The sequence below is a fragment of the Mastacembelus armatus genome, chromosome 13 (assembly GCF_900324485.2).
Source record: "Mastacembelus armatus chromosome 13, fMasArm1.2, whole genome shotgun sequence".
In the NCBI taxonomy this organism is placed as follows: Eukaryota; Metazoa; Chordata; class Actinopteri; order Synbranchiformes; family Mastacembelidae; genus Mastacembelus; species Mastacembelus armatus.
Genome location: NC_046645.1, coordinates 909,558 through 926,942, shown reverse-complemented (window position 1 = coordinate 926,942; position 17,385 = coordinate 909,558). Strand labels below are relative to the sequence as shown.

The following is a 17,385-nucleotide window of genomic DNA, read 5'->3' as shown; positions in this document are numbered from 1 at the left end:
ACTTGATAAATTTCTCCATTAAAGCTGTTTTGTTAAACCTTTAATGCTGCTTGAAATTAAGTGGAAGCAATAATCAAGAAATCCATTTTTAAATTAACGCATTATCTGTATTATATGTCATTGTTATTCCCGCTGCCGTTGCTATAGCCAAATGTTTCTTGATTTGAATTCAACAGTCGCCTTTATTTTGTCGGGTCATCGATTTCCTGTCCAGCACAAGGCATGCCGGGTGCGTATGGGTGTGTATGTTTGCAGGGTGTATTGTTTTCTGGATGATGAGCCTGTGTTTGACAGTCGTGCAGCAGAAAGGGTGGATCAAGGTGAATGTGTGGATACAGCTCGTATCAGGAGACACAGTCTAATTCACAATGAGCTATTAGATCTTGGCCCCACTGAAAATACTGGTTCAATGTGCATCACAGCTGCGGCGGGTTGTTAGAGCTAGATCTAAGTGAGACACGCCTTACATGTCGAGGTCAAAACCAGATGGCACTAATATCCCGATGTGCTGTGATCATGTGATGGCGATAATAAGAGGGACAGGGTTGAGATCACTTGGTGCATTAAGAGTTTTCACTCGCCAACATGTTTTGTTTTTAATGTGAAGAAGCTAAACTGGCTCTCAGGGCGCAGGATCGTCCTCTGGGGTTCACGGGGAAGTTTCTGCGTAATTCATCAGTCTGAGTAAAACACAGCGAAGAAGGAGGAGCTGTCTGTTTGAATTTCAGCTCACAGCAACAAATTTGTATTGTCACATCTTGCAACTTTAGAGAGGCTTATTGTGACGACCTCACATTGCCAGTTGTTATTACACTTCCTGGTTTTGTTTGGTTTATTGCCTAAAATATAATTTATTTAGTGGAGAAACACTAACGGTCTATTGTATTTCTACTGGGCCGCTGTCAGGAGAGAAAATTATTTCTGTTGCCTGCAATACTTCACCAAAATATTACTATTATTATTATTGTTATTGCTGTTCTTCTTCTTCTTCTTGTTATTTCTTCAAACCAAAAGTAAAATAATTTGATGGTAACTTTGGTCACATCCAACACGAAAGACGTTTTAAACCGAGCGGATTAAATGTGTATTTTTTGGTTCCTTTGCTTGGAATTAAGTTAATATATAAAAATCAGAATCGCCTTGTCTGTATAGCTGCAGTGGATTCGTTAATAATTAAAAAAACTATATACAATTTATATTTAATAGAAAAAAGTCATTACCGTAAAGCCATCTATAGGGGAGCACAAAATACTTTAATATAAATAATGCCCGATGCACTTTTGTTGTAGACCGCAGTTGTACTGTTAATGTGCAGGTACATTTACACAGACCGTACAGAATAGATTATTATATTATTATAATAATTATTGTTTTTATTCTTATTAGCCTATTATTGAATTCATTAATTTATTTTTATTTTATTCCTGGGATAAAATATCACCTAATAGATTAATGGTTAATCTTGTTATGCAGATATTATATTATGTACATTTTAAAACAGTAATTATATATTTTTAAAATGAGACGTTCTTCCAGAATATTAGACATTTTGCGCAGTAAAATAAATAAAAAGATTATCTAAGATTATTATTATATCCTTGTTATTTCTGCAAAAATACTAAAATAAAAAAATGAAACTAGTAAAAACTAGGCTGCTGTTTGTTAGTACATTACTTTCGTGCTGCATGACTTACAGAGTTGTTTGCTGTTTGCTCTTTGTTTGTTGTTGAGTGGGAACAGTGGTTACTATCACAACCTAAAGCATAGAAGACATTACTTCATGACCACTGTTACTTTAACAAATACAAGTTTATTAAGAAATTCACAAACCTAGAAAAGAGGGAAAAGTGCTAATTAAAATGAAACATGGCCCCAACATGAATGAAACGATATAGCTAATCACGTTTATAAAAAAATAATTAAGAGGATTAACAAAACCTGGCACTTGACGGCGTCATATTGGAAATGATATCATACATAAACATGGGATCAAGGAATAGGAAAACCCTGAATTGTATTTTTGGTAGTCTGGATCTCTACCCACTCTTTGGGCGATGTGTCACCATGCAGGCCTTGCTCAGTCCATGGTGCTAATAAGGCCAAAATGTGAGCTGTGACTCGATTACATATTAAAGCTCTGACTTAATTAGGGCATCATATGTTCACGTGTCATTTGGCAATAGTCAGGAAAAGCCGTGCGTAAAGTTCAGAGAAATCATTGCGCATACCAGTTACACACAGCAAAAACAAGGTCAGCAGAGTCTGTCCCGGTCAAAGTGAAAGGTTTTTCATAGGCACAGTTTTGACTACAATACCCAGTCACGGCCATCAGTCCAAGTGTAAAAGAACAGGCGCACCAAATGGCTCCCAGAGGTCGTGCTACCTGATGTGTCCTGATGACTTCTTCACCTCCCGTTTCTCAGCCTCACCTCGCAGATACGTCCAGTTTGGTTTGTCTGCTGGACCCAAACAGCTCATCGTCTCTTCCAAATACTCTCGGTTGTGTTTTGAAATCACAGGAATTACCTCTCACCCCCCCAGAGTCCGCGTTTCACACAGAGCATGTGCTGAACTTTAAATATCAATCCTCGTGTGTAACGCCGAGTGTTTGGTCTCGTGTTCCCAGTAAGAGCAATGCATCATGGAGAGTTCCGCGGGCTGGCGGGAGCATGCGAACTGGAGGCCCGCTCCGTTACTGGAGGAGACCGGAGGAGGTGCGGCGGTGGCCGGGCTCAGCTGCTGGGCAGGATGGGGATGCGCCGGATGGTGATGGTGACTCATGCCGTTGTAAGAGTTCACCATGCTGGGCAGCGCCATGCTCCGGGAGTAGGGGTTATAAGAGGACGGGGCCGACAGCCCCTTCACGTTCAACGGACTCACGTTGTTGCTGCTGGCCATCTGACAGGACGTGTAGGACATCGGAGTGGGCGGCTGGCCTAGCGACCAGGAGTTGTTCATGAAGCTGGACTGCAGGTACTTGGGCGGGGACAGGTAGCCATAGCCGTCTCCTCCGAACAAGGACTTCCCCGGCTGGAAGTGCGTCGGTGGAGGCCTGAAGGGCCGCTTCATCCTCCTCCGTCTTCTGTAGTTTCCCTTCTCAAACATGTCTTCGCAGGCTGGGTCGAGCGTCCAGTAATTCCCCTTTCTCTCCCCGCCGCCCTCCCGCGGAACCTTAATGAAGCATTCGTTGAGACTCAGGTTGTGCCTGATGCTGTTCTGCCAACCTTTTTTATTTTTCTCATAGAAGGGAAATTTGCTGATGATATACTGATAAATACCGGACAGAGTGAGGCGCTTCTCTGAGCTCTCCCGAATGGCCATAGCAATCAGAGCAACGTAGGAATACGGTGGTTTCTGGGACGGATCCGGCTTCTCTGCGACTTTGTCCTGGACCGGCTCCTCTTTGGGTCGCTCCTTCTCCTTGTTCGTGTTGGTGTCATGAATCATTAAGGCCATGGCGTCATCCTCCGGGTTTTGGTAAGTGGCCATCATCGCGCACACCAGAAGTCCAGTGACAACAAACAAGACTTGTAGCGGCGCCTGTGACCCCGAAGACCGCAAGGATGTCTCGACCCTCTGGATGCACCGCGACTCGCTCGTCGTCTCCCGAACTGCGCTAAAATCAAAACTCTGTATTTCGCAGCTCTGACATGCACAAATGCAGCTTCTCTCTGCAACGGAGATTTTTCTAAACTGGTCTGTGTTTGCAGGCGCGACCCAAGTGTGGTTTGTCAGTCGGTAAGCCCAGCCCTTTCCTTTTTTCCACTGACAGGCGCTCCGTGGAGCGACGTAGTGTTTCGTGATTTGTGCATTTGAGTTCCGCCTCCGGTGGTTACAGTGAATGAAAAAGTGCTCGTCTGTTTTTAACATGTTGAAATGTGTATTTATCAGGCCTGGGTCGGCGTTAAACATTATTCTAATAAGAGAAAACTATGAATGCGACTGTGTCATTATAATAAACTCCAGGTGTTTGTTAAATGAAACTTCCTCAATGACTGTTACACAATTTTCTTCTGTTTGCTTTTGTAAAACAAGCAGGTATAAGAAAATAAAGTGGGTGTTTTCGTTAAAAGCCCATCAACTACAATGAAAATGTGGCTCTTGCGTCTCTCGGCCTGGACAAGCAGCTGCTTTAACCAGATCTGTGCCAAATAATTACAGACTGTCTAACGTCAGGCCAAAGACGTGCACAAAGTCCGCATGTCCACAGCTCTAAGACAAATCTGGATGGACAGAGCTGCTTAATTAGCGCACATGGAGTTTAGGGAGGTTCAGGGAGAAGTATACATTTCTCTGGCCACCCATGAGGGTCCCCTCGGCTTTCTCTGGAAGTGTATTTCCGTGCTTTCTGGAGCCTGCGCAGGTGGAACAGCACTGGCGTGTGTGTCATCACCCTGCACCCAGTCTGCAGCCTGGTCTCAGCAGCTGAACCGCGGTGAGAACCAGACATCTCTCAACGTGCAATTATCACAGAGTCTCTGTTTCAAGCGCCGTGTTGTTTCTTGTTCCGATGTCCTTTTCACACGTTTAAGACGCAGAGCGTTTCCCGATAATCTCAACAACACACCATCATGCCTTAAGCAGCGTGTTTGGCTGCTTTACAACATCATTCAGTGCGTGAATGGACACAGCTATTGAGTAACACGAGGCAGACACAGGTATCGGTCTGCAGATCAATGACTTTGCATCCTGAGGAAAATGATTCTTGACCTTGTTTTTTCTTTTATATCGTCTTCAGACACTTACTGTTATTTCGGCCTAAATGGTGGAGGTGTGGTTTGTAAGTTTGTCACAATAAATTAAAAAAACGCCCCTTTGATCTAACCCGATGATGTTTAGCTTTACCTGATGATTTCAGGTGTTTAGAGAGAAGGTCTGTGGTCTCCTGGTCTCTTGTTCTGCCTCCTGTGACACAGACATTTATATTTAGTTTAAAAATAGACAGATCTGTGTGTTTACGTATATAGTCTGTTTAGCATCGTACCAATCAAATAGAAAAATCAAGCCCAGCATGTATATAAATATTCATTTCATCGTCATTTAAAGGGTAAACAGTCGCCCACATGAATTAATTCCTCCTTAATTTAAATAAGAGGCAACGCTAACGCTTTAAATGCTAATTAAAATGCTAATAGCCACAAATTTCCCTAAAAGAAAATAAAACCCTGTGACTGATGTTATTCTGGGTTATTAGTGTTTAGAGCCTAATAAATTCCTCTTTTTAATTATTGTGCAAAAGGATTCATGATAGTTGTCCTCACAAACCTGACTTCCTGTGACTAACTCTAAATGTATTTCTCTCTGCATTGACATCTGTCTCTCCAGGTAAATAAATCCTGGTGTCATGTTGTTTTTATTTTTCCCTCCTCCACTGCCTGTAACGTTGGCGGGTCTGAGCTGCCGCAGTCACGCGTGTCACATCACAACAAAGCTGTAAACTAGCATGTCGACAACCTGTAAACAAAACAGGGGCCTTGAAACTTGAACTGGTTGTAGACTTGAGTGAAGCTCAGAGGAATTTTAATTTGATAGTCTGTTTCCGTATGGGCCAGGATTGACAGGCAACCAACAAATAAATGAATAATAATAGAAAACAATACAAAATAAAAATAAAAAACAAACAAACAAAAGAAATAATAATAGAAAACCAGAGAAAAATTAACAAACAAATTAATAATAATAGAGAACAATAAAAACCTCATGGTTTCAGTCCTAATTGTTGGACATTCGCCTTAAAACAAAATTTTATTTTTTGACATTTTAATTAATTTTTTTTACCACAATCAAATCTGTTTTCACTCCTTCGTTAGTGAAACACCACTGATGTGTCTCAGCATAAAAATTTTCTCATTTAAATGTTGCTCTAAAGGAAAAAAGAGAATTTACTTTGAAAATTCATGCACAAAAAATTTAAAGACGTGAACTTTTCTGAAATCAGTTGCACCTGATTAGGTCTAGGCCATCCTGTGCTAATAGTGTCTGAAGTGGATTTTCTGGGCAGCTTGAGATGAGGGAGGCAGCGTCATGCACTCACGTAACTGAGAAGACATCACAGACGGAGAAGAGTCTGTGTTGCGCTTAGACAAATACACGACCTCTCAAAGTCTTTCTCAAGTTAGCGCTTGATCCTGAATAAATAAAAGTAGGTCATATCAAATAAAAGAATCCGACACATACTCTGACACAAACGTCCACAACAGTAGAAATCTGAAAAGAATAATTAGCCTTCATGCACAATGTGTCCTGCCTTAATGTATAATGATCATCATTCAATCGTTATTTTAGGGAGACTTGTCTAAATGGCTGCAGTTACAGGCTAAAACAGGAGGAAACAACTTCTTAATTGAGCAAAACTCATTTGAGCCTGTGCGCAAATAACTTCTCAGACAGTTTTAGTGACCTTATATTTTCACAGTAGGCTACAGGAGGCTGACATGGAGACATAAATGCGTTTGTTTGCTGCTTTTTTAAATTTGACATAGGTCCATTGGACTCTCTCAGGCAGGCACAGAGCCTATAGGCCTGGAATAAACCGAGGAGCCATCATTGTAACAGGCCGTAATGTAGTTTGAAAGACTGGAATTCCTGTCCTCGCGCACTTCCTGCCCTCGTCTGTCTGGGACTAGGATGTTTATGATAGCGCGTGCGGGTGGAATGCGGCGGACGGATCCGCCGGGTCAGGTCGGGACCGGAGTACGACGACCCGGTCTGGAGAGATACCACTCAGGCTCTGGGCTGATAATGATGATCGTTATTATTATTATTATTATTAATATTATCACCACTATTGTTGTTGATATTATTATGACCATTATTATTGTTGTCCATCCATCCGTTTTCTATACCCGCTTATTCCTTAACCAGGGTCACGGGGATCTGATGGAGCCTATTATTATTGTTGTTGTTATTATTATCACCATTATTATTATTATTATTATTATTGTTGTTGTTGTTGTTGTTGTTATGAGCCAGTGATAACAGATTAGGTCCTAGTCTACAATATTTGTTGTCATTTTAAATGACATATGGTTGAACATATATTACTGGACTCCAGACCTACATGAGATTAGACTGTTTATAATATTAGTTATATGTCGTAAACAGGAGTAAACAAACCCTGTGTATATAAAATGAATAACAAAGTGGAACCACCTTCTTAACGTGAGATAAAGTTGATGTAATATAATAGAAATATGAATAACTATCTAAATCTGTAGGAGAATATCATCATTAGCTTTGTAACCTCTATGTTCTTTCACAGTTTATTTGTCTTTATAGGTTATTAAATATGCCTGGTCTATTGTGTCTGAGTATAATAAAATAAATAAATGGTTTGTATAAAATAAGCTTCTTTGTCGTATCCTGACAGACAAGAGAACTGCGCCCTGCGGTGCATGTGCTGCAGGGAGAGTCTTCTCTCGCTACTTGTTCCAGGCTGATCTAACCAGATCAGTCTCTGGTTCATTTGCATCAGACATGCCTGCATTATTAAACAAGACGCTGCTTCTCCTCAATAGGATCATTATGAGGTGAAGGGTGGAAATGAGAGATGGGGGGGGGGGGGGGGGGGATGGGAGGATATAGGGATGAGGTGAAGAGGAACAAGGAGGATGTACCCTCAGCCCTCATGCAGCGTCTCCAATGTGGCTCTTGTTCCTCTCAGAAAGACGAGAGACAGATAGAGCAAATAAACACTGACCACCAGATTCCACACATCTCCTTTACCGCCCGCATGGATTAAGGTTTGGGAAAGGATGAGAATGAGGGGGTACACACAGACATACACACATGTGCATACACACACACATGGTCTCACTTTTGAGGTGTTGTGTTGGAAGTGCATGTGCTTCCATTAGGAGCAGTGTCTTATTAAGGGGCGGACGGTCAGCGGGTGGCGTGTGACAGACACTTCCTTACTTTGTACAGTCATCCCTTCTCCTTCCAACACCCAGATCATTGTATAAGTGGAAACCTCCCTCTGCCCCCCCATTCCCTGCCATCATCCCTCATTAGGTCTAATGCAGAGGGGGAGTTTGTGTGTGTGTGTGTGTGTGTGTGTGTGTGTGTGTGTGTGTGTGTGTTTGGTGGCGCAGTGTGTTTATGTTTCTTATCAGTTGCAGGAAACTTATGGGAAGCCTTATGGCTTTCCACAGTAACTTTTTGGACATGGGCATAATCCATCAAAAAAGACAAAGAGCCATTAATTTATACGTAAGTTAAAATATCTGTCATTTCCAAATGTTCCCTTTGTTGCTTAATTTCTCCTCAGTTTAGTTTAAAACAGTTTGATTTCGATATTGGACAACACTGCTTGGATATTTGCATTAAGTGAGAAATGCAAATGTAGTTGGAAATGTTACTGGTAAGATTGTTTTGATCAATGGTTTGTTTGCATGCTGCGTTACAGAAAGAGTAAAGAGTGTGTGTAAAGTACTAGATGAGATAAAGGTGGATAAAGAGTGACTGTAAAAGGACAAGAGGGAGGTGAAGAGAGAAGTGAAAACAGAGGACGGCCTCACTGTGTTCTCTCTAACCTTTACTGCGAGGTGAAGTGCTGCAGCCTCCTGCCAACAAGATTCTCTTTGAGGTTTTCTTGAATTTCTGCCAGTGCTCAAATGATTCACAGGAGCACAAGTGTGTGTGTGTGTGTGTGTGTGTGTGTGTGTGTGTGTGTGTGTGTGTGTGTGCGTGTGTGTGTGTGTGTGTGCGCGCGTGTGTGTGTACAGAACGTGTGTGTGAGCTGAGGGAGAACTTTTGAGTAAACATGTAGATTTTTTTTTTTTTTTTGCACATCCACTGCATGTTTATGTGCCAGGCGAAGAGATAACAGCAGAGAGAAGAGAAAGACGAGGTGAGCTGGTGATAATCGAAGCTCTGGGTCAATGAGAACAACAGCAACAAGACAAACTTGGTGTAAAAGTTGTGAGAGGGAACGCTAACGCTGTTAAGTGTAAAGTGTAAACTTCCGGTTAACTTGCTGAATCTTTTCAGCCCTGAAAAAAAGCTCAACCGGTCACAGACGCAGCCAAACTTCACACTTCAAAACCCCTGAGTAACCTCGAACCCATTTCCACATCTTCATCCCGGCTGGGGATTAGATTACAGGCCAAATCAAAACAAGTCACTTCGTTAGAGGTAATTACACAGGTAGCCTACCTCGCTGCACAAACAAACATGGCTGCCAGCTGACACCCTGAAGACAGATCAAAGTGTGGACCTGACAAGGAACAGGAGAACATAGAAACGCTGGCTTGTTAGCCACTCAGAGACTCTCCTTTTCACTTACTTGTGCACAACTAGCTGTGTGAACATGTTTATGTGAGCATGCGTGCACGTTGCACATCATCCTCCTGACACACTTCCTTTATATTGGCAGGGGATTGTGCAGTTGAAAGATGGAGAGGAATCAGAGGGGAATAAAGTGTCCTGTACAGCTGCATGTGAGAACAGTATGTGTTAATGGCGCAGAACAGCAGAGGGGTACCGCACAAACTGTGCTAGGGGTGCTGCTCTGCTTTGGTGGTCTGTGTGTCAGCCTGGTGAGGAATGATACTGGACATGGTGGATGGGTTACCTGTCAATGTGGCTCTTTTCCTATCATGAGTTTATTGTAACAGCCTCTTTTGCTGTACGTCTTGCTCCACTTACTCCTGCTTTAATGTCGTCTTAACTGTTTAACGTTAGGCTCCTTTGGAGTACCACCGTGCTTCTGGCCTAATATTCAACTTGTACCGTGACTACTAAAAACAAAGATGAATAGTGTTTTGAAATGACCAACTCAGGCCCAGTTTTTAACACAGTTGTTGCCTGAATATTCACAACGTGTGCGTTTCCCTTTCTGTTTCTCTTTCCTGCACATGCGCCAGCCTTCCTTTGAACCGTGGTGTTGTTAAGGCAACCCGGCAAGGTTATTCTTCCCTTCTCTAGCATGCCAGCCTACCTGTGTACAATAGAGCAAAGTGCATGTGGGTTGCAGTGAATAAGATAAGAGATGTTATCTCACTGCAACATGGAAAGAAGAGCAACAGGAAGCCAGACAGCCTCCCCATGAGCACCAGCTGTCCAGCTACAGCCCTTCTACCTGTTTTCTGCCACTCTGTCATCAGTGCTCTATATTCTTCATGTGTTGCTCCTTTATCTCCTCATCCTTTGATTATTCATTAAGCATCGACAACATAGCCTAGGGTCGATGCTATGCTGCTTGGCTAATGACAATCCTGTTGATTGGTGGAACAGACGCTGCTTTAAGAGGTGGCTGCCATGCATTACAGCTCCGGTGCTGCAACATGTACGTGTTGATTCAAACAGAGAGAAGGAACAAAAGTGGCAAAGACATGAGGGCAAATGAGTCAGTAGTCAAATAAAAAAGAAATAATGCAAAAGGATACACACATACTTCCAGTTTATTAGGTACACCTGGTTAAAAACACCCAGTGTAATGCAATAAATGAATTTCTGTATGAACATAAGTTTTCATTGAAACAGTTTGTGGTGCTTTTGAATTGCCCTGCTCTAGTGACAAGTGTTGTTCTGTCCATGCTATTTATTTCATTGTATTACAGAAATGCCTCTGTGTGACGCAACAGCATCACAAACTAACAAACAGACACAAAGGGACGTCGAGTCCATCAGAAAGTCCTCATTATGGTTTGCCTTCAGCATATGAAACTGTCAGTGCTGTCAGATGATGATCAAGGCCAGCACTGCTGACTTCAAACAGATGTTGAATATAGCAAATATAGTTTGAAGATGAGATCTTCAAGCCACATGCACCACTAAAACACACTGTGCGCCGCCAACAGACTGGCCTGTAGGATCCGTTTGCACACAGTGTGCCACCCAAACCTCCCCGGTCCTAAATCTGCTGCCTTCACCATGACCACAATAACAAACAGGAAAACCAGGCGATGGAACACACAGGCATAGAAAGACAAAGTCACTCACTTAAAACACACACACACGCTCTCTCACACACACACACACACTCACAGAGCAGCTGTGGTAACCTTGACGATGGTTAAAGTGTGGGCTAGCCAGGAGCAGAGGATGAGAAGAGAGTTTAGAGTTACTGTTTCCAATTGGAGCACAGCAGAATCCCTTCTGGCTCCACTTGGATAAATCCTAATCACCTCATTAGTGCTGAAAATGTGGAAAAATGCACATCCAAAAAAATAAAGGTTAAAAAAAAATGGGTAATAGGTCAATTCACAGTTTAGTTTTCCAAAATATTTATACCTTCCGAGAGACTGTTTTATGGCCCTGTAAATACATCAGGGTCTTCTTTTTTAATCATCACATCACTTTCTGAAACTTTTCCCAGTGTGTGTTAGGAAATGTCAAAGCACGAGAGTAAGTGTTCATGTAAATGAGGCAAAGATGAAAAGGGAAAATAAAAGCACAACATGAAATGGTCTGTGAAAATGTAGTTTTATAGTTTTTTACTGCTATAATTCATTGAATATTTAATATTCAATTCGTTTTAAATTTTTTTAAAATAGGAGTTTTAATTTTTATTTTATTTTTTACAAGAAAATGACGACTGACATGTAATGTCAGATCAAACTGTTAACCTATTAAATATCTACTGTTTCCAAACAAATTATTACTACAGCGATGAAGAAATACAGTGTGGGAAACAGGTGGCTGTCAGAAGTTGAGATCATGCAAGATGACATCCATCACAGTTTGACTCAGTCATGGAGGAAAAGAAGAGTATTTGAAGGGAGAACACATCCCTGGGAGAGCAGAGCAGGGCAAGGGCAGACAAGGGGGGATAAAAGGAGGGAGAGAGTGCTTCCTTTGGTGCGTTTTCCCCTGAGGGCAGAGAGGAGGAGAGGGCTCGCTCCCCTGACAGATCTAAAGATGTCCTGTTTTGCTCTCCCTCTTCCTGCAGGAAGCAACATCACGCTGGGCACCAAAGCCTTGGCGAGCTCTGGTCCCGATGTGTGCTGTCTACAAATGTAATGAAAAAATAATGGATAGACGTACAGTTGTGCAAATTGATGTGAGACGCTGAGGTGAGCGACTTAGAATAAAACTGTGCACACGTTGCTGTTAAGATGTAGAGGAGGTGTTTTTCTATGTTTCACAAAGTCGCCGCTGTAAACAACTCTGGTTAAAGAAGGAGAGATAAAGTCAAAGCAATTTCACAGTAAGTGAAATGGTCTATTAAAAAAAAAAAGAGATTTTATTTTCTTAAAATAGAGGCCGTGTGCTACACTCACATCTGCTTTAAATACCGACTTCCAGCAAATCTAAAAGACAAGACAAAAATCATTAGAAATAAATGAATGCTTCAAACATTTGCAGCTAAAGATGGAAAATCATTAAAGAAACTGAGCTTTAATTCTCAGTGTAAACACTGAAGGCAGGGACAGTTAAAAAATATTAGAAATAGTGAAAGAATTTGTAGTTACAGGTAGTGAAGGACGTTGGAAAGAGCCTGAACATGAGACTGAGATCGTTAAATCGCGTATAAAGTGTTGGCTGAAGTTTGAAACACACTCAGTGATGAAAACATTTTGTTATATCAGATCTGAAATCAGAAAAGGCAAAATACAACAAATGAGATAATTTCACACTAAAAACTGAATCAAATAGTTTTTAACTTCAATCAATATGAAACCAAAGCCCTTAGAGTCAGTGCACGATGCCCGCACACATCTACAGTCATTCATAAAATCTGGCAACTTACAATAACATAGCAACATGCACACACACATACATGCACTGAGGCTGTGGTGACTTTTGTTCTCATATCCATCAACACTTTGTAATTCACACTGACATCATCATCAGCACACACCCAGGGTAGACTCTGTGGTCTCACAGGACCCACTTACACTCTTTGAGTCTCCATCCAGGGCTAGAACCAGTCTTTCTCTTCCTCTTTCCCACTCCTTTGTACGTAAACCACATTTCTCTCTCTCTCCTCCTGACCATTCATTCACACTAGCTGCCTCGATGTGTGCGTTTTCCTCTCATTCTTAGTGTGGGACTTTATCTCTGGATCAGATAAGGCTTCAGTACTGGTCTTAAACCTTCAGCAGATCTGTCCAAACACATGAGCTCATGTCAGAGCACCGCTGCTGCCTGTTAACTCCATGAGCTAATATAGAGTCCATGTGTTTGAGATCTCCACGTCCGATAGTGTTAACATGATCAAATTCAAGCCGTTAAGAGTCATGCAGCTGATCGAAAAACTGAGAGAACGAGAGTAAGCAAGAGGGAGATACATTGGGGGGGGGGGGGTGAGATGTGGCCACAATGACCACAAATGGTGACAGGATCAAATGATAAAGCACAGGAAGAGAAAACGATTAAAAAAAAAAAACACTTCAATAATTTATGGTTTGTCTCGTCGTCTTCTTCTCTCTTCATGTCTTTCGATCAGCTCCATGACTGCAACAGCTTGAATTTGATCATGTGAACACTATCAGATGTGCAGATCTCAAACACGGGGCGTCGTCAAGACAACAAAGCTGAAGCCACACAGGCAGAGCTGGGCTCGACCTGCATGACGGTGTGTTTTTGTGCGATATAAGGTGTGTGTGTGTGTGTGTGTGTGTGTGTGTTTCACAGTCTGGTACAAAGAGAATAATGCCTGGGTATGTGATTTTTGTGTGCGCACGTGTATTTCATCACCCTGTGTGGCTGTTTGGTGACTGTGTGTGTGTGTGTGTGTGTGTATTACATCCCTGCGGGGAGGGGAGGGGGTCTGTTAGGAGGGGACTAAGGTTACCCCATGATAGAGGCAGCACGGGGTCATCTCGCGGCGGGACACTTCTCAGGGGCGACCCTGCCGCCCCTTGTGGCCCCCTGAGCAGACGGGACTTCTGAAGAGAGTAGAGGAAGGACCAGAGGAGAGACCCCCGGAGAACAGGACCCCCAGTCTGCCCCAGACCCCATACCCCAGCCGCGGCAGGGCCCGACCCAGGACCAATGTGTTCCCAATCAGGAGAAACACAAACAATACGTTTATTAAAGAGAGGAGGCCGCTGAGGCGAGTCGCGCACGCACTCACACATCTGCACAAGGAGAGAGAAACATGCACGTTTCTTTCCTCTTCTTATGAATGGAAACTAAATTTATCATCTTATTAACGCTGAGATTAAACAGCAGTGAGTCAGCACTGGCACATAAACATCAAATCACTATTATCACCATCACCCATGACCCCAAATCCTGGCTTCCCTTTCCTCCTCCGCCTGTTCTCTTCTCCATTCTTCTTCTCTATCCGGGAAAACAAACGGAGGGATTAGGGATTTGTGGAAGGGTAATGGGAGCCAGGTGGAGGAGTGTGACTGTGGGGGTCTCCGGCCAGATTAGCGGGGGAGCCGCAAGCCCCAATCCCTCACACTCCTTCCTATAGGCAGCTAATGTTTCTTTTGAAGAAATAATCCCGTTTGGCCATCTAATAGCGCTTGGCAATTACGGCCTTTGCAGGGCATGTATGGTATTACATAGACGGGCTACCAGTGACTGGGGGGGGCTGCAGGTAGAGACTTTATTGAGGAGAATACACAATTTAATAGGTCTAAGCATAAAGCATCTGACATGATCATACAAAGACATTATACTGTAAACATCAAGGATTAACTTCCTTTACTGTGTGTTGCGATGATGAACATGACAGAAAGCAAATGCAGCCATTATATTTATTATGCCTTGAGGCGAGAGTCGGGCCACTATCAGAAATTTGCAGTCCCAGTGTTTGCCTAAAGATTAAATCTGACAGCGCCCTACTTCTGTGCTACATATATACTGTCTGTACTGCAGTATAAATACACACTGTCCTGTGAAAACACATACATTGAAGTTTTCAGATGAACAGAAGTATGATGATAGGACACACGGTCGATTAAATGCCACTTAAAAACTAGACATTATGAAGATTTTATAGGATTATTTTTGTTTTCTGTGTTTGTTAGAATTTGGTGTAGTAGTAGTCCGGACTCCTCCAATACTGTGGGATAATATTTACACCAACATGACAAGTGCTTTTTAGTAAGGATGCTGCCTTTTCTAAGTGTATGTAACTTCATAATCAATCTGTGCCAGAATTAGTGTTTAGTATGGATTTGGGACCTAATTCAGGTCTCTAGATTATGGAGCCTACAAATGTTGCCCCCTTGTGGACTTGCTGCAGAGAATAAACAGCTTCACTGTCTGTCTGACTGACGGGCTGATCCCAACCTGATAACAGTCTGTTGTGTTTGTTTTGTAGATGTGTGATTGCAAACAGCCCCTGCTGGTTCAGAGACACAACAAAAACACCGAGAGCTTAACAAGCTGTGAGGATAAAAAATGCTTATATTGCAAATGTGCACTAATAAGAAGTTCAGATGAGGAAGCAGGTTTTCAGTGAAGATGATAAATAATTACCAGACTTTTAGTTTGTAGGTCAGTGAAGGTCAGGTCTTTATTGTGACACCTTGATCTGAGGTGGGCCCTCCCCCTAAGACACAATTATGCATCTGTGGCCACTTGAGTCCTCCCTTTTCTAAAATCTCCAGTAGGCCGGATGAAATGGAAGAATTAACCCCTATGCAGAGGGAGGTGAATTAGAAGTCAGACTTTTCACACCTTCTCTGCTCTACACACACACACACGAAACACAGACATTCCCATTGTCAGCTCAAGCGTAATATCCAGCAGACGATGGAGAAGTGTATATGTGTGTGTGTGTGTGTGTGTGTGGGGGGCTCGTCATGTCACATCACCTTATCGAATTCTGTCTCATCGTCATCTGCTTGTCACAATCTCTGGTGAGGGAACTCCCTCTTATCTCTCAGTCAGATCCGAGCATCACTGGCTGCATCACTGGCCATCGGTTGGTTGGTGCATACAATCTGACAGAAACCACGTACTTTTCTATGATTCACAGTCTGTCTCGACAAATAAAACAGCATGACAGAGAAGTGTTTCCTGGGTGATCAACAACAAGCACAAACAAATATATGTTTGTCTTTACAAGTCCGAGCTAAACTTAGCCACGGCTCGTATCAGGTTTGCTCTGCGCTAAACCTATTACCCCGGTTGATTACACAGAGCTCAGATGAGAGCTGTGTAAAATCAAAGGCTCCTTGCAAAAACATTCATTTGTAAGAAGTTTATTAGTGTTTGATAAGGAAAGAAAACACTTCTTCCCTCCTTTGGATTCCTCCACTCTTCCCTCCTCTCTGCACGCTTTTGTCCAGGGCCCGGGTCGTTCGTTGAGTGGGATGGCGGAGGCGAACGTCGGCGTATTACACATCAAAGGCAAACACACACACACAAAGAGGAACACGCCTGAAATAAAAGGCCTGCAAGAAACAAACACCGCCCTTTGTTCTGAGAGCCGAGGTCTGTTTCACCCATGATTAGAGAGCTGAGCGGGGGAAGAAACGGCTGCGAGTGTGCGGACAACGTTTGCTTCATCAGATACTCTGAGTGGGATCTTTAACAGTGAAGGAACCGGAGGGTGTCAGTCAGCAGAACCCCGGCTGCCAGGAAATGTCACTGTGGCGGGGTTGTGACGGTGGCACGACATAGCCAATCTGAAATTGCTGATTAGTCCTTTCGTGTGTGGAGATAGTTGCTGGAGTTAGGAGGCCTTTACTTTGCAAGAGCAACAACCAGATCATAAAAACATTTTTTCTTAGATTTAGGTTCATTACGGTTAATATGGCCATGGTCCAACACAGTTACATCTATGTATGTGCAAACTGAAACAGTAGTTTTATACAATTTATGGCTGTAGTCATAGGTTGCTATATTGATTTTGCAGCACAGAGCATTAGTGTTTCGGTTCAGTCTCACAGCTCGGCCTTGTTGCCGGCTGTTTTCAGCAAACAGGCATTTGACAAACCCACCGAACACTATCTGCACCTCATCAAACTGGTCGTGTTGCATTAATCGTGTTGCACCCAGGTGGCCAAAAGAATGAAAGCAGCTTTAATTCAAGTACAGGATATGCTTGGAGGAAACACAGAGATGAATCTAGATCTGTGTGTCTTGTAGTTAATCACCTGCCACACAAGAAGTGAATCAGTATTTTGCTAAAACCTGCCTTGTAGCGTTCATGAGCAACACATTCTATCCTGTTAACCCTTGAGGCACTAGCTGAACCTGACCTTTGACCTCTCCGTTGAAGGTAGGCATGCAAACAGAAATTTAAAACCAAAACTCTGACATTCATATTAAATTGAACTTACAGTGGTTTTTACATTATAAATATTGGTGACGATATAAACACATTAATTATGAATTAGTTATAAAGCAAGAACATCTGAAGTCTCACACCTTTGATCTGCAAGTCAGCCATACGTTTCCCATAATGCAATGCCATTACCTCCTTTGTTTCATATGTGTAGTCGGATATCAAGAACAGGCCTCATCCTATGT

The 17,385-nt window shown here is 42.6% G+C and overlaps 1 protein-coding gene across 1 annotated transcript; it reads right to left on the bottom strand.

Annotated features, from left to right (window-relative positions):
• Positions 1-2,574: 2,574 nt before the first annotated feature.
• Positions 2,575-3,495, bottom strand: foxl2a (forkhead box L2a). Its single transcript, XM_026293323.1, has one exon. The coding sequence runs from the start codon at positions 3,490-3,492 to the stop codon at positions 2,575-2,577; it is 918 nt and encodes a 305-aa protein (XP_026149108.1). The 5' UTR covers positions 3,493-3,495.
• Positions 3,496-17,385: the final 13,890 nt, after the last annotated feature.

Coding starts and splice junctions, on each gene's coding strand:
- foxl2a (XM_026293323.1), bottom strand. CDS start 3,492: ATGATGGCCACTTACCAAAACCCGGAGGATGACGCCATGGCCTTAATG.